We start from the raw sequence: 17,431 nt of genomic DNA, 5'->3' as shown, positions 1-17,431 counted from the left end.
CACCCACCTGTGGCAGAGTAGAACCCGTTGACGTGGATGAGGGGTGTCAGGTCGATGAGGGCGGAGCCGTTCTGCACTGAACATGTGACCTGCAGAAAGAGGCGGAGTCAAAGCTGAGAACCTCACACACGTTCTCAAAGACGACGTTCGGAGAACGCAGAAAGTTATTACATAAGACAAATAAAAACAAGTGGAGGTCAGATAGTATGTCGTCTCGTGTGTCTCGGTCGTCCCACATCAGGGGTCATGGTGGTTCTTCATGGTTCTACGTGGTTCAGACTCACCGGATGCTCACAGACCAGCGCCGTGTGCACAGAGAAGAAGTGTGTGCAGGTCTCAGCGCTGGAGTGGATCAGGACCGGCTGAGGGGGGGCCGAGCTCATGCTGGGAGGCCTAAACACACACACACACACAGATGTGTGTTGCGGTGAGTTCACCGGTGTGTTGATGTGTGTACTCAGATGTGTGTACTCAGATGTGTGTAGAGATGCGACAGGTGTGTGTCCGTGTGTGTTGAGCTCCTACCTGCAGATGAAGTGCATGATGGTCTTGTGTTTGAGGGCGGGGTTTGCAGCGCAGGGACTTCCTCCTTCGTAGGTCAGCTCCACCACCTGGTCTCGGTACGACAACTTCCTGTTCACCTGACCGCCGCTCACCGGGAGCGAGGACGAGTCACTGATACACACCGCTGACACACACACACACACACACACACACACACACACACACACACACACACACACACACACACACACACACACACACACACACACACACACACACACACACACACACACACACACACACACACACACACACACACACACACACACACACACACACACACACACACACACACACAGTTTGAACTTTTCTCCTCAGAACTCCAGTGTTTAGCTAACAAGCTAACAGGCTAACAAGTGCGCTAGCTAAGCTCCACGTTTGTTTCCGTCCGGACGACTTCCAGACGGAGCGGCTCCTCGTTTCACATCAGTTAGCATTTAGTTCAACAAAACCTGAGACGTTTGTTACTGTTTGGCGATGAAACGTAGTTTGTGCGTCAGACGAGTTTCACTTCGTCCAATGATTGACGGAGGACCGCGAGCTCCCACTGCTGTAATACACTAACTCATTAAGACTGTGTGTGTGTGTGTGTGTGTGTGTGTGTGTGTGTGTGTGTGTGTGTGTGTGTGTGTGTGTGTGTGTGTGTGTGTGGTACCGGTTCCGGGGCTGCAGCCTCCCTCCTTCGTTTCTCCGCAAACGTTGAGGTAGAACCTTCTTTTCAGGTTCTGGTCCATCACGCTGTAGCCGCCATCTTTGAAGAGGGCGTTGAGGTCGAAGAGACGACCTGAGGAACAGAACCAGCTGGAACATCAGAACCAGAAGCAGCTAAAACATCAGAAAAAGAACCACCTGGAACATCAGAACCATCAGTCGCCCTGTTCCATAGCGTGTAGTACTGAGTGTACTGTGTGTACCTGTGGCCGGGTTCTGGACTCGGCACTGGTCCTGTTCCGTGGTGTTCAGAGGACAGGCAGCAGCTGTTAACCACAGGAAGGTGAAGACACAGTCCTCGATCTCTGAGATCAGAGTGGGACGAGAATCCTGGAAGACAGAGAGAGTCTTCACTGCCGGAACCAAAGGTCCTCACTGAACGAACCATGTGAGGACAGAAAACACAGAACCTACATGTCCCATCCCATCGCTACACTCCTCGTCTAGTCTCTACACGTCTCGTCTCGTCGGGTCTCTCACCACTTTGTCCTTGTCGCACTTGAAGCGGACGATGCTGGTCTTGTTGCGGCTGCCGTCAGGACACGTCTGTCCACTGCTGTACTGCAGCTTCAGGACGGTTCCTTCCCAAGAGGGTCCAGACTTCACCTGGCCTAGACTCACATAGTCCTTGCCATCGTTCATGCAGGACGCCGCGCTGGATGGACACGCCCAGGAACCTGGAGGGGGCCAGGAACTCGAGTCAGTCGGGGTCAAAACCAGGCAGTTACCTGGTGGGAGTCCAGCTGGACCAGCAGATCCAGGGACCCGGAAGCTCAGGTACTGACCTCCCTGTGGGACCAGAGACCGGCACACGTTGATGTAGAAGCGCCTGGAGGAGCTTTGTGTGGAGACCTCCACCTCCCAGTTGTTGGATTCCAGAGCCAGGGGGGACAGGTCGTAGGAGAGTCCCTGACCGTCGCTGAGGACACAGAACCCAGAGTCACGCTTCAGTCCAATCACAGTCCATACCCGTCCATCTAGAACCTTTCAAAGGTTCTCTGGAGACTCCAGGCTGCTTCAACCCAACTGAGCAGGATCTGCTTAGTCTGGGCTTGTCTGGACTGTGACCTCTGGCGCCCCCTCAAGGAGACAAAGTTCAACAGAGGAACATCTCAGTGCTGGAGGTTCTGTTCAGGATGTCTTCAGCACCAGAGTTCAGAACCCTCTCTAGAACCATGACCCCCTCTAGAGCCCTGACCCCATCTGGACCCCTGGACCCCCTCTAGACCCCTGACCCAAGAGGAGGACTTACTTGTAGGAGCAGCTGGAGGTTCTGACAGGCAGACAGGCGAGGGCGGTGCTCCAGCTGAACAGGTAGGTGCAGTCTGCTGTCTCCTTGATGAACTCAGGTTCTCCCTAGAACAGAGACACACTCAGAACTGTGTGTGTGTGTATGCATGGTGCATGTGTGTGTGTGTCCTTGTGGGGGGGGTTCTCACAGGGTTCTGGTCTGGGTGGCAGGAGAAGTGGATCTGTGTGGATCTCTGGTAGACTCGGTGACACGTTTCTCCTCCAGTGTAGTTCAGGATGATCTGGTCTCCGACGTAGTCCAGGACCTGTGAGGACATTCCTGCAGAGAGACGGCGGGGTGGGGGGGAACGTGGGGGGATGGAGGGAACATGGCGGACGAGGGGAAACATAGGGAGACGGATGGAACGTGGGGAACATAGGGGGATTTAGGGAACGCAGGGAACATAGGGGGGCGTAGGGAACATGGGGGGGCAGGGGGAACGATGGGGGGGGGGTTATTAGACTGGGTTCCATATTGGTTTCGGGGTTCCAGTTTCAGGAGTAGCGTACCTGCAATCTTGTGGCTGTCTCCTTCCACCTGGCAGGACGCCACCGACTCGACGCCTGTGTCTTTATGCGTGCACACGCGGCTCTGCAGCGCACCGCACACCGACAGGTGGTAGGTGTACTTCTGGCCCGGGGGGGTGACGGGGTAGTCGTGCCCCTTCAGGGGACTCAGGTCCAGCTCGTAACCGCTCTTCGGGTCGCGGACGCGACAGTTGTCACCTGCAGAGATGAGACAGGACCACGTTTGGAACCGGGGCCGCATTTAGAACCGATCCGACGCTTAGAACCAGTCTGACGTTTACAACCTCCCAGTCCATGTTCTCCTGGGACTTGGTACTTTTATTTTGACAGTCACCATAATAACAATCCAACTTGATGGTCTGTCCCCTAGAATGTCTGTGTTCTCCCAGTGTTCATGTTTAGAGCTTCATGTTCTCTGCTGCATGTGTGTATTTGGTCTCACGGCAGAAACAACAGCACCATCTTGTGGCCCAACATGAAAACTGCATTGTTTTCAGCACTTCAGCTGTTGTGTAAAAGTGAAACTACTGTGAAACAAAAACACACAAACGATGCGTTTTCACTTGAAACGTTGTCGTGGGAACACGACATAAAATCAAAGAGATGTGACCAAACGTTGCTTATCATAACGCTAACTGGCTAATCTCGATAAAACAATGAGATGAAGGGTTAAAGAGACGGAACCATAGGTTCATCTCCTTTGGGTTGGTTCTGTTGGTGCACGGGTTACTACCTCGAGCCTTCCTGATTGGACAGGCCTCAGACGTTCTCCAGACGAAGACGAATTCACAGCCGTCCTGCCGGTCTAACATGGGAGAACCCTGGAAATCACACAGAACACTCAGCGTGTGCGCTACAACATTCCAGATTATTGTGGGAAAAAAAGAGTCCATGCAACGACATCTTTGCTCTGTGTTAATGTTCCACCGTGTTCCGTGATATGGTTCCACGTTGTTCAGTGTTAAGGTTCTGCTATGTTCGGTGTTAAGGTTCCTATAAGTTCAGCGTTAAGGTTCCACAGTGTTTTGTGTCAAGGTTCTGCAGTGTTCTGTGTAAAGATTCCGCAGTGTTCTATGTCAAGGTGCCACAGTGTTCTGTGGATGTTCCACGTTGACTAACCGGCGTGTCGTCACACTGGAAGATGATGCGTGTGGTGTAGCGTGACGAGGTTCCACAAGGGTCTCCATTGAGGTACACGATGCTAACTGAACCGTCCTCCGCGATCTGCGGGCCCGACTGGACGTAGCCCAGGTTGGAACTCTTCCCATCGATGAGACCGCAGGCACCCAGCGGACCCACTGAAGAACACACACAGAACCTGTTCAGAAGTGAACTGGAAACGTTCTCGAGCGGCTTCACTCAGATGATACGCAACTGTATCTTCACAACAAGTCAACATTTTAAAGTGGCTTCGTCAAATGATGTTTTTCTAGAGCTGGTTCACAGAGGAACCGAACACACGTGTTCCTTCTTCGAGCTAAATTCAGCTCAGTGTCAGATTGAAGGAACAAACATCCAACAAAGGGACAGAAGACCAGCTTGTCAGATGACGGTTCTACGAGGAGAACTTCTCATACCTGGACAGTCCTTCAGGGTCGGCAGTGGTTTGCAGACGTTGATATAAAACTTGCGCCGTGAGACCGCATCGGTGTCGATGGGAATCCACGGGCTGTCATCGGCGTTCCGCGTCAGGTGGCTCAGGTCGTACTCGTTACCGTGGGAATCTGGAGATCGTAGGACAAACAAAGGTCATTACAAGAGGAAGGTTGAGAAGCATGAGAACTTTGAGCATTCTTGTGGATTTCTCTGTGGTTCTTCACCTGAGATCCTGCAGTCTACCGTCGCCGGCGTGCAGACCAGAGCCGTGGAGAACTCAAACAGAACGTCATGGACCACGTGCGTCGACAGCGTGCTCATGTCTTCTCGCACCAGCTTCAGGGAACCCGGGTGAGCGTTCGTGTCGCACACAAAGTCGACGGTGAAGGTGTCCCGGGTGGCTGAGGACGGAGGCAGTGTGTCAAACAGGACAGAACGTGTGGAACGTGGCTAACGGATAGCGGCGTGTGGTACCTGTGGGGTCGTCCAGCGGACCCTTGTAGGTCAGCTTCAGGACGCCATCGGTGGAGTACTGCAGGCTTCGCTCCACGCCCACTGGGCTCAAAGGAACGCCGTTCTCCAGCTCACAGCCCGCCACCCCGGCTCCGCACTGCGCCACCTCGCCGCAGATGTTCACCTGAGGCCAGTAACCGCCTTAGCTTAGCATTAGCATCATCGCGACTCGGAAAAGCTCTGGCTGATGCTAATGCAAACTGACGCCAAGTGTATTTAACTTTGGTTTTGTCGCCGGTGAACACAATAAACCCTCAGTTGCCTTTAGCATTAGCATGACCTACATCTGTTCTGGCTAATGCTAACGCTACGTGATGCTCAATTAGTTAATCATTGCGCTCGTTAAACTTGAAAACAATAAGCTGTTAGCATTATCATGAGCTCCATTTGCTTTCCTCTTCAGATGACAGCTATCGCTAATGCTAAAGCTAACTGGCCATCTGTTCCTACCAGGAAATCCTTGTTGTTCCCAGACGCCTTGTAGCCGGTTCTGGAGGCTAGGCGGTTCAGGTCGTACTCGAAGCCGGTGTTCGGGTCCACCACGGTGCAGCTCTGACACAGGAATCAAAGTAATCTATTACCTGCAGTAGAGTAGTGGGATACTCTGGAAGAGAAAGGTGGAGGGGTACTCACTTTGTTCTTGGAGGTTGTGATGGCGCACGCCGCTCGGGTCTCCCACATGAGGGTTGCGGTGCAATTCTGGAACATCAGAAACCGGGGACCTGAAGACTGGAGGGGGCAGAGCCAAGAATCACAGTGAGCCCGGTGGGGGGGGGGGTGAGTAACAGACACACACACACACACACACAGTAAAACACACACACACTGACCACGCCTCCTCTGGAGCACACCAGGTGCAGGCGTGTACTGTATGACAGCTTCTGTCCGTCCGTCGTGCACTCGGACCCATCGGAGAATTCCAGCAGAACTCTGTCTCGGGACTCGATGATGGGACCGCGCTTGGAGACGCCCAGGTTCTTGATGGAGACCACTTCCTGTGGAAAACCCTGAGCACCGAGTCCGGGACAGTGGTTAGAACCCTCTGAGAGGATGCCTCAGCTCCTCACGGGCTATTGCTAAGCTAATGCTACCAGCAGATACAGGATATTGCTAACTGCAGCACTTGATTTAATAAATTTGAATTAATAAAAATTTAATTTAATACATGCCAATAGGAAGACAGTTGTCTTTAGCATTAGCATTAGCCACAGTTTGTGGATTGCAGAACCGCACCTTGTCCGTGACGTACTTCATCTGGCACACCGACGCGTTCGCGTCACAGCCCAGCACAGGACTGAGCGGTCGGCACACGTTAATGTAGAACTTCTTCAGGTCCGAGCCGTCCGATAGGTCCATGGCCTGCCAGTTGCTGCTGGACGTGGGGCGAGACAGGCTGGAGGGGGCGAGACAACAGATGAGGTCTGAGGACAGGACCCTGAGGAACACCTGGCGTCCACATCCCAGTGTCACTTCCCCTTTCACTTGGATAGATGGGACTGGTCCAGGAAGTGAAGCGGATCCACTTCCTGTCTTAGCAGGAAGTGAACTGGTGTCACTTCCTGTGTTAACCAGGAAGTGAGGAGGATCCACTTCCTGTCTCACCTGGACAGATCGTACTGGTCGCGGGTCTCGGGGTCGGTCACCAGACACTCGTGTGGTCTCTGTGGACAGGCGTAGGTCGTGTACCAGCGGAAGTTGTAGGTGTAGTCGTCTTCCTCCTGCGGCGGGACGACACGGTGAGAGTCTGCCTGCCGGGGGACCCTCGAGGGTGAGTGGGTGGATGAGGGGGCTCAGGGAGGTGTCTTACCTGGAACTGGGGCACTCCAGGTCCGGCGTCGGGGTCGCAGAGGAAGGAGATGAGTGTGGAGCGCAGTGTGTGCTGCTGGTTGTTGTAGCGCGAGCCGTTAGCATAGCTCAGCTGGATCAGGCCGTCGTAGTATGTCAGGTACGAGTTTGCCTGGCCGAGACTCCACGAGCTGCAGAGGAGAGACCACAGAGTCAAGTCCGGGCCCCGGTCGAGTCCGCGGCGGTCCGAGGGGGCGGGTCCTCACCTGGACGCCACCTGACAGGCGCCGGCGCCGGAGGGACACGAGGCAGCGCTCAGTGGAGCGCACACGTTGATGTAGAAGTCGTAGCTGCTGCTCGTCACCTTGTAGTAATCGCCGAGAGGTTTGGAGAGCGGGGACAGGTCAAAGGACAGGCCTGGGGGGGGGGGGGGGGGGGGGACAAGAGAGACCACAGGGGGGCGGGGATAAAAAGCACCCAGTTAGAAACCCCACACACATCTGTCTGTGTGTGTGTGTGTGTGTGTGTGTGTGTGTGTGTGAGAATGTCTGTCAGTCTGTCTCAGGGCCGTCCACACCAGAACGCTAATTTATGTAAACACACCATTTTGTCCAACCATCCACATGAGGCGGCGTTTTCGGAGCCACAAATTTTGTATATAATTTTTTTAAATGTTGTCCTAATAACCACAACAATGGCAGACTCCATGCTCCAGGTGGCGCTATAGAAGCTACTGATGCTAGCAGCTTTAATAAGGTGATGTTGGATTTCTGGAGTACCAGGGGTCTGCTTCTATATAACCATGTTCTTTCGTGTCACAGTGCCTCTAAATGCCTGGCATATGTTCTCGTTCTCTCTCTCTCTCTCTCTCTCTGTCTCAGTGTCTCTCTACCAGCAGTGGCATCCTCCACCCTGCAGTCGTGTCCTTGGACTCTGGTCAAGACACAGGCGGCCGAAGTGAACCAGTCCAGCTCGTAGAGACAACGATCGGAGGAGACTCTCCGGAGGACTGGAGCGCTGTCCACATCTCCTGAGGATCAGAGGAGGACATGTTGGACCAGAAGAGGACATGTTGGACCAGAGGAGGACATGTTGAGGGGAACCTGACCTGGTCTACATCGGAGTGTGAGGATGCTGGAGATCCGGTTCTTCCGGTCTGGACAGAGACTTCCCTCCGAGTACACAAGGCGGAGGTCTGTGGCCCCCCCACTGTGCTGGGGGGGGGTCAGGAAGCTGCCCAGGCTGAGGGACACGTTCTTCTCATCTAGAACACAGAACACTGTCAGAACATCACAGACCTCCACAGAGCCCCCCCTCAGCCCTCCACAGACCCCCCTCAGTCTTACCCACGCCACAGATAGCGGCGTCCGGCGGGCAGCCGGCGGCCCCCCCCGTCAGGAGAACTTTGTGGCAGACGTTCATGAAGTAACGGAAGTCCGAATTCTTGCTGGAGTCCACAACCTCCCAGTTCTCCGAAAGGTCGGAACCTGGACCGGAACCGGGCACAGGTAGAAACACACAACACACTGAGAGCCCATTTCCATGACATCACAAAGTCAAGTCAAAACGCAGCGTTGTTACGTCTTCGTTTCAGAACAGCTTCACGTTCACACAACAAAGTTTTGATGTTGAACATCTCACCAGGGTACCGCGCATGTGTGTGTGTGTGTGTGTGTGTGTGTGTGTGTGTGTGTGTGTGTGTGTGTGTGTGTGTGTGTGTGTGTGTGTGTGGGGGGGGTGTCTCACCAGGGTACCGTGTGAGGGCCGACAGATCGTAGCGTCGAGTTCCGTCTCTCAGGAGACACAGCAGATCCTCCTTCTCCTTCACGCAGGCGAACGACGTCTCCCAGTCGAACAGGTAAGTGCAGTCCGTCTCGCCCGAGAACACCGGACTCCCCCGTCCACCGTTATCTACAGAACACCGGAGAACATCTCCATGAGTCTGCTGCCACCAAGGGGTTAATGCCAACAACCTCCAGAGGGGAACCTCCACAGAGGAACCAGACGAATCCCAACAGAGAAACCAGAGGAACCTCTACAGTGGAACCAGAGAAACGTCCTCAGAAGAAACAGAGGAACCTCTACAGTGGAACGTCCTCAGAGGAACCAGAGAAATATCCTCAGAGGAACCTCAAAACAGAAACTAGAAGAACGCCTACAGTGGAACCAGAAGAACCAGAGAAACATCCTCAGAGGAACCAGAGGAACCTCCTGAGGAACCAGAAAAACATCCTTAGAGGAACCAGAGAAATGCCGACAGAGAAACTAAAGGAACGTCTACAGTGGAACCAGAGGAACATCAGGGTAACCAGAGGAACCTCCAGAGGAATGTCCACTGACCTGCAGTCTTGTTGCACTTGAAGTTGATGATGGTCATCCTCTGGAACCCTGAGGAACATGTGCTCCCATCTGGATAGATGAGCATCAGATCTCCGTCCGAGTACCTGCAGAGGAGCGGAGAACATGTGACGTGTCGCGAGCAGACAGAGCCGTGGAACGTCTCCCTGTGGCGTTCTCTAGAGGCTTACCGGAGAGTCTGGTTCTGGAACTTTCCAGCAATTTTCTTCATGTCTTTAGATTTCTTCACCTGGCAGGACGACACGAAGGGATCTTCTCCACACTCGGACGACGGGATCCTGCCGCACACGTTCAGGTAGAACACGTAGCTGTCAGGTCCGTCACTCGGCCCCGAGTGGGCGTAGTACGGATGGTCTGTGGCTGCAAAGACATTTCAAGATGTTCCAAACACCTGAAGATGTTCCACAAACTCTCAAGATGTTCCAGTCTGGAGATGTCCTAGACAGGGAGATGTTCCAGACGTGTGGAGATGTTTGGAACATGAGGAAACGTTTGGAACATGTGGAGATGTTCCAGATGTCCGGAGATGTTCCTCATGTTCCAGAGGGACTCACAGCTCAGCATCAGCGGCGTCAGGTCGATGGCGACGTCGTGTTGCTCGCTGCTCAGCTTGCAGCTGTGACTCTCCAGATAATCTCGGTGACACGCGAACTCCGTCACCCACAAAACCTCGAACCGACAGTTTGAGTCCGCCGTCATCTTCGGGGCGCTGCCCTGCCACACCAGAGAGTGAGACAGGAGAGACCAGGAGAGTGAGACAGTAGAGTGAGGAAGAGAGTGAGACAGTAGAGTGAGGAAGAGCGTGAGACAGTAGATTGAGGCAGAGCGTGAGACAACATGTGAGACAGTAGAGTGAGACAGTAGAGTGAGGAAGAGCGTGAGACCGTAGAGTGAGGCAGAGCGTGAGACCGTAGAGTGAGGCAGAGCGTGAGACAACGTGTGAGACAGTAGAGACCAGGAGAGTGAGACAGTAGAGTGAGGAAGAGCGTGAGACCGTAGAGTGAGGCAGAGCGTGAGACAGGAGAGTGAGACAACGTGTGAGACAGTAGAGTTACCAAGTGTGAGACAGAGTGAGACAAAGTGTGAGACAGTAGTGTGAGACAGGAGAGTGAAACAGTAGAGTGAGACAGGGACTCACCGGACGTCTGCTGGAAGGACAGACCAATGTAACGGTGACGGCCGGCTGGTGGTTGTTACAACGTTCTGGACGAGGAGCGTCTGAGGAAACCTCGTACTGTAACCTGAGACTGAGACCAGAGACCAGAGCAGAGACCAGAACAGAGACCAGGGACCAGATCAGGGACCAGAACAGAGACCAGAGTCCAGACTGTCATGTTTTCTTGTTTCTCCCTTTTTTCCAGAGCTGCAGGTTGAAGATTTCTGTTCTAGAACATTCATTCTACGTTCCAGGAACAAGTGGATGGCTGTCAAAGTGACGACCGATGCTAAGCAATGCTAAGCTATCAGCTAACCTGTCCCCAGATAGAAGCTCCAGCGGCGTGGTGGGGGCTCCCATCCCAAAGGAGCCCTGAGCGGAGACAAGGCAGGCGGCCGATCCATCTGGACACGACTTCTCTGGAGCGTCTGGCGTAGGTAGAGGAGCTGGGGTTAGCACCGTTAGCCACGTTAGCACCATTAGCATTTTGACACAACATCCAATCTGCTCGTTTTATCTTAAAATTCAACAAAAACTTTAAAATGTTTTCAAGTTACATTTCAAAAAGATCCAACACTTCTGCAAAGACTATTTGGAACCTGTTGGACATTTAGACTTGTTGGACATGGGTGACTTGTTGGACTCGTGGTCCCTCAGAGACTCACTGAGGCTGCGGCAGACGTTGATGTAGAAGTCCACGGCGTCGTCTCCGTCGTCCACCAGATATCCATCCCCGAGTCTGATCAGAGGACTCAGGTCGTGTTTCTTCCCGTCCGAGTCAAACACGGCGCAGGGGACCTGTTGAGAGCAGCATCAGCTTCATCATCATCATCATCATCACCGTCAACCGTAACTTTAAACTCTGGACCAGACCCTGGCCCAGACCCTGGACCAGACCCTGGGTCTTTGTGGCTCCGCCTACCTCCTTGTGTGGTTTGAAGGTGCCCTTCTTGCAGGCGGTGTAGCTCTTCCACTCAAAGTAGTGCACACACTGAGACACGGCCACGAACTCTGGAGTCCCCTGAAGAGACACGCCAGGGGACACAGGTCACACAATGTCAGACCCAGTGTGACTGGTTTATAGCCCAGACTGACTAGTCTATAACCCAGTGCGACTAGTGGGTGTGTATGTGTAATCCAACTAGTTTATAACTAAGTCAAACTAGTCTATAACCAAGTCAAACTAGTCTATAATTCAGTGTGACTAGTCTATAACCAAGTCAAACTAGTCTATAATTCAGTGTGACTAGTCTATAACCAAGTCAAACTAGTCTATAACCAAGTCAAACTAGTCTATAATTCAGTGTGACTAGTCTATAACCAAGTCAAACTAGTCTATAACCCAGTGTGACCAGTCTATAACCAAGTCCCACCAGTCTCTAACCCAGTCCAACTAGTCTGAAACCCATTCTAACTAGTCTATAATCCAGTGTAACTAGTCTATAAACCAGGCCAATGAGTCATAAGACTACTTAGTGTGGTTATGTTCCTGATCACCCTCCTGTGTTCCAGAGTTTCACTGCTGCGTGTCGTGTGTCTTTAGGATCGAGTCACGTGTCCTTCAGAAAGTCAAGCTGGACTTTGATCGTCGTCTCGTGACGATGAAGCAGAAAAACATTCAAAGTGTCTCCGTTTGTTTCCTCTTTCATTCTATGAAAGTTTCACCCTCCCAACTCTGTGTGTGTGTGTGTGTGTGTGTGTGTGTGTGTGTGTGTGTGTGTGTGTGTGTGTGTGTGTGTGTGTGTGTGTGTGTGTGTGTGTGTGTGTGTGTGTGTGTTACCATGGTCTTTCCACACTGGAAACTGATGCTGGTCTGGATTGTGTTTGAACTTTCAGGACATTTCTTGGTACTGTTGAAGTCGAGCACCGAATCGGAGAGCTTCTGTAGGTTCAGCTCACCTACACACACACACACACACACACACACACACACACACACACACACACACACACACACACACACACACACACACACACACACACACACACACACACACACACACACACACACACACACTAAGTGGCGCCCCCTGGTGGATCTCATTCGATGCAGCAGCAGAAAGTCGTTCCTCCGCTGTTCTCAAAGCTACGAGGATCCACACTCACCGACAGACTCTTCCACGCCACTGTCGAGTTCTCTAGCGCAGGCGGCGGCGTCGGACCCGCACCCGGCGGGCGGAGAGGAGGCACAGAGCCTCAGTGTGTACTTGACCCGGTTCTCGTGATCCATGGCCTCCCATTTGTAACTGGAACACAGAGCAGAACCTACGTCAGGTCCAGAACAGTTCCACACCTCTATGCACCGCGAGTTTGGCTTTTCATGAAAGAGTTCTTCAAAAAGCTTAACATTATCACACGTTCTCATTTGAGTTCAGAACCAAAACATCAAAAGATGAAGGGCCGTGACGTTAGAGGAACGTTAGGACCAGGGACCGTGACGTTAGAGGAACGTTAGGACCAGGGACCGTGACGTTAGGACCAGGGACCGTGACGTTAGGACCAGGGACCGTGACGTTAGAGGAACGTTAGGACCAGGGACCGTGACGTTAGGACCAGGGACCGTGACGTTAGAGGAACGTTTGGACCAGGGGCCGTGACGTTAGAGGAACCTTAGGACCAGGGGCCGTGACGTTAGAGGAACCTTAGGACCAGGGGCCGTGACGTTAGAGGAACCTTAGGACCAGGGGCCGTGACGTTAGGACCAGGGGCCGTGACGTTAGAGGAACGTTAGGACCAGGGACCGTGACGTTAGAGGAACGTTACGACCAGGGGCCGTGACGTTAGGACCAGGGGCCGTGACGTTAGAGGAACGTTAGGACCAGGGACTGTGACGTTAGAGGAACCTTACGACCAGGGGCCGTGACGTTAGGACCAGGGGCCGTGACGTTAGAGGAACGTTAGGACCAGGGACCATGACGTTAGGACCAGGGACCATGACGTTAGGACCAGGGACCGTGACGTTAGAGGAACGTTTGGACCAGGGGCCGTGACGTTAGAGGAACCTTAGGACCAGGGGCCGTGACGTTAGAGGAACCTTAGGACCAGGGGCCGTGACGTTAGAGGAACCTTAGGACCAGGGGCCGTGACGTTAGGACCAGGGGCCGTGACGTTAGAGGAACGTTAGGACCAGGGACCGTGACGTTAGAGGAACGTTACGACCAGGGGCCGTGACGTTAGGACCAGGGGCCGTGACGTTAGAGGAACGTTAGGACCAGGGACTGTGACGTTAGAGGAACCTTACGACCAGGGACCGTGACGTTAGGACCAGGGACCGTGACGTTAGGACCAGGGACCGTCATGGTGTAGAGAGTGTCCAGGAATCAACAAAGTATGTAAAGTCTTAGTAGAACGTCACTTTCAGCTCCAGTCAGTGGAGAACCAATACTAGAAAGCTCTGAGCAACAGAACTAGAATAAGGAACTAGCGCACCAGAAAACCACAGAACTAGAGAACCACAGAACCAGAGAACCACAGAATCACAGAACCAGTCCTGAGCTCTTGTCAAGTGCAGGGAGTTAGCCGTGAATAGCATTAACATTAGCATTAGCTTGGACTACAGTCACTTCCTGTTTAGCTTCAGGGCTAACTCCTGTTGCTTCCGGTCTCACTCTGACACCGACACAAACCGGTTCCTCCAGAAAAGTTCATATTGTCGTGGGCGTGTGTCTGTTTATTTGGTGTTCTGTGTGTGGTTGTTTTTGTCTGTGTGTCTTCCAGAGAACCGGCAGTGAGGCTGGTTCTCAGCAGCGACTCCTCGCGGCCCCTGTGGCGGGATCTTCAGCCTCTGAACACCGCAGAGAGAGAGGCAGAGAGAGGGAGAGAGAGGGGCAGAGAGAAAGAGAGAGGGGCAGAGAGAGGGGCAGAGAGAGGGGCAGAGAGGGGCAGAGAGAGGGAGAGGGAGCGAGAGCATGACTTTCGGGGGGGGGGGGGGGCGCTCCGTGTTTACCTGCACAGATCCTGGTACCACGGCGGACCTCCGTCCTCCGCCGCCGCGTAGCGAATCGACAGGCAGCCCAGGAAGAGGGCAAGGACCAGCGGCCACGGAGGGGCGCGGGGCCCCGGGAGAACCGGAAGCGACATAGGAAGCCGGTGGAGAGCGGCAGGCTGCGGAAAAAGAAGCCAGACGAGCGGCTACGACGACATGATGCAGCAGAGGAAGTGAGGGAGGCATGTGACACCTGGTCACATGACCCGCGTGACGGCCAGAGGCGTTCAGGGGCCGTGGGGAAAAACAAATTTACATTAGAGGCGTTCAGGGGCCGTGGGGAAAAACAACTTACATTAGAGGTGTTCAGGGGCCGTGGGGAAAAACAACTTACATTAGAGGTGTTCAGGGGCCGTGGGGAAAAACAACTTACATTAGAGGTGTTCAGGGGCCGTGGGGAAAAACAACTTACATTAGAGGTGTTCAGGGGCCGTGGGGAAAAAGGTTACACAAGAGGCGTTCAGGGACCCCAGTGGTTCGTCTCATGAACGTTTTATTTTTCCCACTGTCTCAAATGAACTTTCATATATATATATATTCATTAATTATAATTATATATATATATATATAATATATATATATATATATAATACTAATTAATGAATTAATAACAGCCTGGAGGAACCCCAGATGAATTTCTGCTCTTTACCATGAAGCCTTGCCTGATCTGATCACATGACCTCAGCTCAGCCTATCACAGCTGGTAATCACAGAAAGTGAAGGCACCTGTGTGACGCCACAGCAGGTATCAGGTGTGTGTTTGTCTGTTCAGGTGATGCCGTGCAGCAGCAACATGTGGCTCCTCTTCCTCATCTCAGCAGGTACGACCCGAACAACCCGGCTCAGAGACAAACGCACCTGAAGGGTTCTGAACCTCCAGCTGTGTCACTGCTCCACCAACAATATCACGATTAGAACGCAGAGAACCGAGGAAGTAATCAAGTATCTTACTTGCTTTGATTAAACCTGGAAAGGTTCAACCATCCTACATAAAATCTCCAAAATAAAATGAGTGATACACCGATGCTAGTTTTCTAAAGTACTAACCTTCAGCTACTAGCCAATACCGGGTACCGATACAAATACTACTCTCAATCTTTCTTGGTCTCCCTAAACCTGAACCGCCACATGTTCTGTGTGCAGCTGCTGGTGCCGCCTTCAGTCCATCCTGGGGAACCTCGGCCTCTGGGTCAGGTCGGTACTCGCTGCACTCGTCAACCACGTTTTCTCTGTCGCTTGGCGGCTAATTGAAGGACTGTGTGCAGGTAACGGCACTGCTGTGGTTCTCCAGTCAGCTGCTGCAGAGAACATCACAGGTGAGTCGGGAGAACAACGTGAGGCAGGAGGACAAAGTCAGCACGGATCAGGTGAGGTAGGAGAACCAGTGTTCCTGACCGCCCCTCCTCTTCCTGCTCTCAGCTGGAGGTTCTTTGACCGACGCCCAGAACCAAAGCGTTCTCGTGGCAGGTAGGCGCTCAGCTCTTACGGTCAGGCTTTTTGAGTGAGGCGTTGTTCTGACGCTCTGTGGGTTCTGCAGGATCTCCGGGGATCGACGTGGGACGGAACGACAGTGCCGAGACTCTGGAAGGTACCGGTTCTGCTCCTTCGATCCATCAATGGAACCACAGAACTGATCTGCTGCTTCTTCCACAGAACTGGAGAACTCTGCCATGGTCCTGGAAGGAGACATTCTTATTCCAGTAAAGACAGAACCCAAAGGGAACTCTTAATGAAATGAAAGTTGTTCTAAAACTGAAGGTGTGGGTCCGTGCAGGAGGACCGGAACGCCGTCCAGACTCTGTGGCAGGACGCCGTCGTCTTCTACTCCATCAGCGACGATCTGGGTTTGTACTCGTGTACTTTGTTGCTGAGAAGAACAAAGGGACCCGGTCGTGATGTTCTTGCCTTTCAGCTCACCGGCAGAACGACGTCCTCGCTGCCTTCAACATGATCGCTGACGCCACCTGCATCCGCTTCAAGAGGCGCAGCAACCAGCTTAACTACGTCCACATCCGCAATGGCAAAGGGTGAGAGACCAGTTCCCCGTGGGACGTGACGGTCCGCCACAGGGAGGGGGGGGGACAGTCCTCCTCTGGGGGGGACGTGACCGTCTGCTGTGTAGATTTTAATATCACGACTGAAGTGATCAGCGAGGGTGACGTGGTCAGTGTTGGTGGTTCCGTCTTCCGGTTCTTCTTGCCCTCCTCAGCTGTGCGTCGCCCGTCGGGTGTCGGGGAGGAGTCCAGCCGGTGTATTTCGGCCCGCCGTGCACGGCGGGGAACCTGGCCCATGAGTTGATCCACGCCTTGGGACTGTACCATGAACACGCCCGCGTGGACCGCGAGCGCTACATCACCATCCACTGGAACAGCATCAAACCAGGTGAAGAACCAGACCTCCGACGGAACCGAATCTTTTCAGGGAACCGAGCCGAGAGGTCCCAACTTTGTTTGCTTCCTTCGAAGGGAAACGAACAAACTTTAAGGTGATGGCCGGCGACACCCTGAACCTGCCGTACGATCTGGACTCCATCATGCACTACGGACCGTAAGTCTCCTCTTCCACCCTCACCGGGGCAGGTACTGATCAGGAGGGGCGGTTTTTCTGCCCCTCAAAAGTAAAAGAACCTCCAGTCGCTCTACTTTGAGTAAAAACTGAACGTTTGGACTTTGTAGATATTTCTTCAGCGCGGACGGAAATCCGACGGTGTCGGCGCGGCAGAGCGGCGTGCGGATCGGTCAGAGGAAAGGCCTCAGCCGGCTGGACGTACAGAAACTCAACAGACTGTACCGCTGCGGTAAAACCAAACCCTTCGTCCTTCGTGGTGAAAACCGAACCGGCGCCAAGCTGCTAACGCTGCTCACCTTCCCTCTTTCAGACCAGCGGACGAAGGAACGGCTGAACGCTTCAATAAAAACCTTCTGATCCTCGCCGCCGACTCGGTG

At 53.3% G+C, this 17,431-nt stretch overlaps 2 protein-coding genes across 4 annotated transcripts in view; one reads left to right on the top strand and one right to left on the bottom strand.

Moving 5' to 3' along the window:
• Positions 1–14,581, bottom strand: part of igf2r (insulin-like growth factor 2 receptor) — a gene marked incomplete at its 5' end in the record, with an annotated part of 28,001 nt that extends 13,420 nt beyond the window's left edge. For all 3 annotated transcript variants that reach the window (XR_013936440.1, XM_080490788.1, XM_080490789.1), the window contains 36 exons: positions 8–89; positions 285–393; positions 526–688; positions 1,220–1,348; positions 1,479–1,605; positions 1,756–1,952; positions 2,061–2,194; positions 2,528–2,631; positions 2,715–2,845; positions 3,076–3,291; positions 3,827–3,914; positions 4,213–4,391; positions 4,671–4,817; positions 4,914–5,090; positions 5,164–5,326; positions 5,653–5,754; positions 5,836–5,931; positions 6,033–6,209; positions 6,436–6,595; positions 6,805–6,920; positions 7,010–7,178; positions 7,254–7,404; positions 7,880–8,017; positions 8,096–8,251; positions 8,334–8,474; positions 8,734–8,898; positions 9,328–9,431; positions 9,516–9,705; positions 9,900–10,059; positions 10,484–10,592; positions 10,818–10,929; positions 11,167–11,299; positions 11,424–11,522; positions 12,282–12,400; positions 12,608–12,747; positions 14,448–14,581. Coding sequence is in view for 2 of the 3 variants with exons in the window: in XM_080490788.1 (XP_080346914.1) it covers positions 8–89; positions 285–393; positions 526–688; positions 1,220–1,348; positions 1,479–1,605; positions 1,756–1,952; positions 2,061–2,194; positions 2,528–2,631; positions 2,715–2,845; positions 3,076–3,291; positions 3,827–3,914; positions 4,213–4,391; positions 4,671–4,817; positions 4,914–5,090; positions 5,164–5,326; positions 5,653–5,754; positions 5,836–5,931; positions 6,033–6,209; positions 6,436–6,595; positions 6,805–6,920; positions 7,010–7,178; positions 7,254–7,404; positions 7,880–8,017; positions 8,096–8,251; positions 8,334–8,474; positions 8,734–8,898; positions 9,328–9,431; positions 9,516–9,705; positions 9,900–10,059; positions 10,484–10,592; positions 10,818–10,929; positions 11,167–11,299; positions 11,424–11,522; positions 12,282–12,400; positions 12,608–12,747; positions 14,448–14,581 (5,017 nt within the window). The remainder of the gene's footprint in view (positions 1–7; positions 90–284; positions 394–525; positions 689–1,219; positions 1,349–1,478; positions 1,606–1,755; positions 1,953–2,060; positions 2,195–2,527; positions 2,632–2,714; positions 2,846–3,075; positions 3,292–3,826; positions 3,915–4,212; positions 4,392–4,670; positions 4,818–4,913; positions 5,091–5,163; positions 5,327–5,652; positions 5,755–5,835; positions 5,932–6,032; positions 6,210–6,435; positions 6,596–6,804; positions 6,921–7,009; positions 7,179–7,253; positions 7,405–7,879; positions 8,018–8,095; positions 8,252–8,333; positions 8,475–8,733; positions 8,899–9,327; positions 9,432–9,515; positions 9,706–9,899; positions 10,060–10,483; positions 10,593–10,817; positions 10,930–11,166; positions 11,300–11,423; positions 11,523–12,281; positions 12,401–12,607; positions 12,748–14,447) is intronic.
• LOC308126406 (astacin-like metalloprotease toxin 5) lies at positions 14,297–17,416 on the top strand. Its single transcript, XM_080490790.1, has 13 exons — positions 14,297–14,659; positions 15,259–15,307; positions 15,630–15,680; positions 15,752–15,802; positions 15,906–15,953; positions 16,024–16,074; positions 16,140–16,186; positions 16,261–16,330; positions 16,399–16,513; positions 16,696–16,868; positions 16,952–17,033; positions 17,162–17,283; positions 17,365–17,416. Exons 2-13 carry the CDS (start codon positions 15,262–15,264, stop codon positions 17,409–17,411), a joined length of 903 nt encoding a protein of 300 aa, XP_080346916.1. The 5' UTR covers positions 14,297–14,659; positions 15,259–15,261; the 3' UTR covers positions 17,412–17,416.
• The last annotated feature ends 15 nt before the right edge of the window (positions 17,417–17,431 follow it).

The sequence above is a fragment of the Lipophrys pholis genome (assembly GCF_963383615.2).
Source record: "Lipophrys pholis genome assembly, chromosome: 21".
In the NCBI taxonomy this organism is placed as follows: Eukaryota; Metazoa; Chordata; class Actinopteri; order Blenniiformes; family Blenniidae; genus Lipophrys; species Lipophrys pholis.
This window is presented reverse-complemented; position numbering and strand designations above follow the sequence as displayed.

What these genes read in the sequence shown, in the direction of transcription:
- LOC308126406 (XM_080490790.1), top strand. Translation starts at nt 15,262, where the DNA reads ATGCCGTGCAGCAGCAACATGTGGCTCCTCTTCCTCATCTCAGCAG. An exon ending in CACATCCGCAATGGCAAAGG is followed by an intron (nt 16,514 to 16,695) that starts GTGAGAGACCAG and finishes TGCCCTCCTCAG; the next exon opens with CTGTGCGTCGCCCGTCGGGT. An exon ending in CTGGAACAGCATCAAACCAG is followed by an intron (nt 16,869 to 16,951) that starts GTGAAGAACCAG and finishes CTTCCTTCGAAG; the next exon opens with GGAAACGAACAAACTTTAAG.